Source organism: Habropoda laboriosa, unplaced genomic scaffold (assembly GCF_001263275.1).
Source record: "Habropoda laboriosa isolate 0110345459 unplaced genomic scaffold, ASM126327v1 scaffold33, whole genome shotgun sequence".
NCBI lineage: Eukaryota > Metazoa > Arthropoda > Insecta > Hymenoptera > Apidae > Habropoda > Habropoda laboriosa.
In genome coordinates, this window is record NW_017100187.1 from 1,080,800 (window position 1) to 1,086,843 (window position 6,044).

At 46.0% G+C, this 6,044-nt stretch overlaps 1 protein-coding gene across 1 annotated transcript; it reads left to right on the forward strand.

Annotated features, from left to right (window-relative positions):
* The first annotated feature begins 545 nt into the window (after positions 1–545).
* LOC108579670 (segmentation protein Runt-like) lies at positions 546–3,638 on the forward strand. The gene is made up of 4 exons (XM_017943256.1): positions 546–867; positions 996–1,109; positions 2,430–2,543; positions 3,181–3,638. Exons 1-4 carry the CDS (start codon positions 546–548, stop codon positions 3,636–3,638), a joined length of 1,008 nt encoding a protein of 335 aa, XP_017798745.1.
* The last annotated feature ends 2,406 nt before the right edge of the window (positions 3,639–6,044 follow it).

The window sequence follows — 6,044 nt, forward strand, 5'->3', positions numbered from 1 at the left end:
CGCCGTCCTCATTGGTCGACGCGCTTGGCCTGGGTGGGGCTCCGGAAAAATTGGAGGGGAGAAAAATCCCCTCTAAATAGCTGCGGCTGCGGCCGCGAAAAACTAGAATCCGCTCAGCCGGCATCGAGTGCGCGTCGGTTCGGCGTACAATTTTTTTTCAACCTCTCGGAGACATATCGTATCAGTTTTTTTTCTCTCTCCCCTTCAACACCTGTTCATCCTTGGATCCACACGCAGTGTGCAACGAGAAGAAGAAGAAAACAGTTCCGTTTCGCAGAGAGAGACTTCCTCGGTGAAGAACCTCCCCGGTGTTTGATTTTATTCGTTGGAACAAGTGTTTGTTCAGAGTGTTGATAGAGATACGCTCAGAGTGTTTCGACGAACTTCGTGTGAAGAAGGAGGATACTTGGATTACATTGTATATATATATATACACACACACACACACACACACACATATATATATATATATATATATAGAGAGAGAGAGAGATACAGTTGGACTCTGTGGTTCGACCAATAGCACAGGTTCTAACGGTGGAAAAATGCATTTACCGGAAGGACCATTGGGAATGGACAACTTCAACGCGATTCACGAAACGCTGCAGGCTTCTTACGGTGATCTGGTGAGAACCGGAAGTCCCGCCATCCTCTGCAGCCCACTGCCATCCCATTGGAGGTCGAACAAGTCGTTGCCCGTGGCCTTCAAGGTCGTCGCCCTCGATGACGTCACCGACGGAACTTTGGTCACCATCAGAGCGGGCAACGACGAGAATTGCTGCGGGGAATTGAGGAATTGCACCGCGGTGATGAAGAGCCAAGTGGCCAAGTTCAACGATCTCAGATTCGTCGGTCGCAGTGGAAGAGGTTGGTGTCTCGGAACAATCCTATTTCTTTCAATCACAACTCACCGAGTCCGAGGGAGAACCTACAGAGAGGTTCTTGAAAAAAACAACACCAAACGAGTAATCAATGGGATTTTTTCTTGGTTACAGGAAAATCGTTCTCCCTGACCATCCAGATCAGCACGGTACCATTCCAGGTGGCTACCTATACCAAGGCGATCAAAGTGACCGTGGACGGACCGAGGGAACCAAGGTCCAAGTCGAGTAAGTTCATCACAAACTACCACGAACATCCAGCATCTGTCAGATTCCTTCGACTCGAACAAATTTTTCAACATGTTGCAAATGCCTTTTAAAAAAATCACGCTTCATCTCTTCTACCGTTTTAATCTTCTCGCTCTCCTCGTGAAATGTCAAACGTTCCCATAGAAATTCATCGGGAGGGGAAAAAACGTCTCGCGAAAGAATTCCTCTGGACGTGGTTCGAGAACTTCCCACTGAAAATTCAACGGGAAAACTGTGGCTTCTGAGCGTGGCCAGCGCAGAATCCGCAAACGGGTGTCGGGTATCCTCGTAGGCGTTTAATAATCCGGTGGACCTCAAACCGCGGCGGTCTCGCGGAGACTCTCGCACTGGTTTCCAACGTGCACGTGTGCATAAGGGTGGCTCTGTGCGCGCGCGCACCCACCACACATGGTCAAACACGTGAAAACCTCGTCTGTGCCTACGTTAAAACGAGCCTCTTGGCATCCGTTCAAGCCACGACACGATCCTGTCTCCTCCTAACTCGTCATCATCATCATCATCATCATCATCATCATCATTATCCTTCAACTATCCAACGTGCTTATTTTTTCCCTTCTGTCCTCGGATACGAACGTACGATACGTCGATCAAACACTAAATACTATCCTTCAACTATCCAACATGCTTATTTTTTCCCTTCTGTCCTCGGATACGAACGTACGATACGTCGATCAAACACTAAATACACGAGCATTCCGTCTGTTTATCGGGTGGGCGGCGTTGAATAAAAGAGAGCCGGAGGAGAACGCCGCGGGAGGCAGAAACTGTCTGCAAAGGAGCCGCGTTTTACGCGTTTGTTTATCGCGCCGCATATGGCGGTAGCATGTGGCACGCAACCAGCGACCATAACGTGGCGATCGTGTAAACAGAGTGAGCGTCGTTAATCCATGTTTTACGGGCCTTGAACGAGACTCCTCTTTTCATCTTCAGCCATCGTCTGGCTACTCTCTGTCAGTTCGTTAGCTTCGACACACGAGTACAGCGTACAGTTTAGTCTTGTAGATTCCTCTTTTTCTCTCCTTCCTTCAATTTTATTATTATTTCATCGGAAACTTTATTAGACACGAGCGAATTAGGGAAGAAAGTTCGCCAAGGTCTCTCTCTCTCTCTCTCTCTCTCTCCCCCCACGGTTTTATCGAGGAAACTTCGATGGATCGTGTGTGGAGGCGTTATTTATAGAGTCGAAGGAATCGCTGCTAGGCACCAATGTTATACACCTACACCAGGCTATTCTCGAAGATTTCAATCTAACCAGTGTGTTTTCGGTTTTGCTTGCAGATTATCACTACGGACATGGATTCCCTGAGTTGGGGCTGTTGAATCATCCCTGGGTGGATGTCGCCTACCTGGGACACGCGGCGTGGCACTTGCCTCATCCGGCCTTCGTCAAAGGTAAGATTAATTAACTTGTTGATTAGATGCGTTTTCGCGTGAGAAACTCCAGAGGCGAATTAACACCTTCGTTAGTATCCAATTCGAGTCTCGAATGTTCTTTGATCCGTAGACGGAATACTGTTAATTCTATCGCGAACACTCCTCCGATAATTTCGCCGAGCGATAATCAATTAACGGTCTAGTTAATTAAGAAAAAAGAAGAGAGAAGACAGATATTTCGAAACGCCTGTTAACTCGTCTCGAAACATCCCAGCAAGCACGAGCTCTCCCTAATCGCTCCATCAGAGCCCTTCATCCCTCCCCCAACGCGCAATCAATCAAACACCAACAATGCACGACGAAGAAAAAAGCCTCGAAAGAGGACACACGCGTTCGCAGAGAGAACGAGAGTCCGCGTTATCGATCTCGTCCGCGACGCCTGCCGATGATTCATACCCCCGTAGCTGGACCGAGGGGTGAGCCCACGGTGCTCCCTTTTTCCCACATAGGACCCCTACGAGACCCCCAGCTACGCAACAACAATGCTCCTTAAACCTCCCCTTTTTCGCCCACTACACGCAGTCACCGCGCATCTTCGAATTTTCTCCAACTTTTTTTTCGTTTCTTACATTTTTCTCTCTATCTCTCTGTTCAGGAATCATACCAATGCCAACGACAGATCTGTTCCCGCCAACCTTTCCACCCACTGTTCTACCGTCGTACACATTCGATCCGGTGAAATATCCAGCGGAATACGCGACACTGCCACCGAAAACGACCAGCAGCACCACCACACCGGCGACAATACCCAACAGCCCGTCGAGAACACCGCCGAAGAGTCCGAGCGAGTCCGGAAGCGAATCAGCCCCCGAAGAAATTCGCAGCGCGTTCGTGCCAATCAGATTGAACACCCTGCCACCCGCGTCGTCCGTTATCACCGCCTCCTCGTCGTCACCGGAGAGGCCAGCCACGAAGAAGCATCCAGAAGGTGGTAGAAACGAACTGAAGGCGCCAACAGCTCTCATCTCGAGGTCTTTGTCGCCGAAGAGGAGTCCGTCACCTACGAAAATCTCCACGCCACCTCCGGCCAAACCGGTATGGAGGCCTTACTAAGATCGAGACGTGGTGAAACGTGGAAATTGTTCCCGCTGGAAGGCTAGTGATTTACTTAGAGACGTCGTCGTCGTCGACGATGCGAGTTTGACCGACGTTAATTCAGATTTCTCGTGGCAGAGAGCTGATATTTTTCTTCCACTGTTTCTTCTTCTTTTCTTTTTTTTTTTACTTCTTCTCGGTTATCTTGTTAACACGAACCAAGTGGATAAACGGGGTGGTTTAGAGAAGCGCATCTTCGGTTTTACGAAGGATGTTTTTGGTGATGGATCGAATGGCTGGTCACTTTCGATCACGTAATACCTTAACACTGTGTATATTCGCGTGATTGTTGTACATAGGGAGTTTGTATATACGTGTAGATAGTTCGTGGACAATAATTGTAGAGTGAATGATTGTGTACGAGTGTTTCAAAGAGAGATTAAAAGACAGAGAGAGATATTGATATTATTTATAAGCCAGAGGTCTAATATTCTTTCCTTCCTCCTCTCGAAAAACCCTTTAACAAACCAAAATTTTTCTCTCACTAGGAAACCATCGAAAATCGAAAGGACGGTGTGGTCTGTGTTCCATGGGGTAAAGGATCTTTTACCATCTTCGAAACGTGTCTCGATACAATGATATATCCGTCTTGTGCCGCATTGAAAGAGAGAGTTTCGTGCCGTTGCAAGGGGAATCCATATTTTTTTCCGCCGCGATTTAAATCTGAATGGCAGTTCCTGCACGTATGGGTTCCCATACGGCAGGCACAAGGGTAGAAGAATGGTTTATATTGAGGGGAGCGCGTGAGATCTGTATTAGTAGCGATAGACCAGCGAAACACGCCAGTGTTTCTCATTCACCTTAGATTTTCATCTAATGAAAAAAAAAACCACGATTGATCCTCTATCTGTGTTCTAACGTTCACAAAATATACATCTCCTTTTTTTCTATTTCTCTCCAAACATTTCTCGTCGAGAGTGATCATTCAAAACGCGTTCGAAGGGTGAAAAAAGTCAACGTCGTGAAATTTGGGGCAACGGTGATTTCCGTGTGGCACAACGCGACGACGAATGCTTCAAATTCGACGTTTCCAACCGGATATCGTGTTACGATAGGCGAAGCCTCCATTGCCGCCAGTACGTCACTGTGAAACATAACCTAGGACAAGGGACTCGACCATGTGTGTGTGTTTGTTTTATATTCTTTTATTTCTCGTCCTTTTTTTTCCACCCCTTTCTATCCATGTTGCGTACAGTTTTGTTTTCGTTTTCGCGTTCGATCGTTGCCGGATACGTTTGTCAAGCCCTCCGTGTGCCAATGAAAGTCGAGGACAGTTAATCTCGGTGACACGGTATAACTCAATCCTCTAGCAAGGTATAGGAGAGGAGAAGAGGCAGGGAGGGCATGTAATTCTTGACACGTGTCCCACGATGAAGAAAACCATCGGAATTTCCTGGTGATGGAAAAACCGACCGGCTCGAGTTATCGGCTCTGATAACGAATGCCTCGGGAAAATAGCATGAATATTAAAAAGTGACCAGCTTTTCGCTCCGATTCGTTCCCGGCTGTCCGTTTTTCGGGGATCGATGTTTTCTCTGACGGAGAAAGGGAGAGAAGACGATAACATTTGAATTCCTCTCGATTCTGTAGGAATACCTTTTCGTATTAATTAACCCTCGTACGACGAATCGTTTCGACTCAACAGCGATAAAGTCAGGCGGCTCGGATTAGGAGATACACCTATTTTACACAGTAGGTGCCGATTGATGAGTAAAATATAAACTTTCTTAAACTAACCGTACCGACACTTATCCCGACAAATGACCGGTTACGAAATAATCATATTTCTTCCGAAAGGAATGCAGGTGGTTGTCAATTTAATATAGGAAACAGCCTTTAGATAATAATAATAAAAAAAAAATTACATATTTTTATTTTGAAGAAAATACAGGGGAAAAACAGGCGTGTGGTTTTAAATTGAAATTTTAAATCCGGTCATTTGACCGGGCCATGGTACGGTTAGTGTTAATAAATGCATATTATTACTTCGAAGCATTTTTTTGAAATATTTCCATCAATAAGTAACTTTAAGCTTCATTCCTACAGTTGTAAACTGGGTAAGTACATGCGTATGTTTCATTAACTGAACTGTTTCATTATCCGAACAATTCGATTTTCCGAACCACCTCAGTCCCAATTGGTTCGGATAACTGACGCTCTACTGTAGTTGAAAGTACACACATTTATACCCAATTCCTTCTTAAAATTTTGCTACGCGTTAAAATGACCCCGCAAATAACATTGAAAAATTCAAAATACGATCGATAAGAGGAAGAAGTAGAACAATTCGAATAGTTTTTGACGATAGAAACACGTACACAGGTCGATCTGATTCCGCAAGTCAGAGTGAATTAGCCAGGATAA

Bases quoted from the DNA above. Each gene is read 5' to 3' on its own strand.
- LOC108579670 (XM_017943256.1), top strand. From the start codon at position 546: ATGCATTTACCGGAAGGACCATTGGGAATGGACAACTTCAACGCGATT. The intron at 868-995 runs GTTGGTGTCTCG...TCTTGGTTACAG, and splicing joins CGTCGGTCGCAGTGGAAGAG to GAAAATCGTTCTCCCTGACC. The intron at 2,544-3,180 runs GTAAGATTAATT...CTCTCTGTTCAG, and splicing joins TCATCCGGCCTTCGTCAAAG to GAATCATACCAATGCCAACG.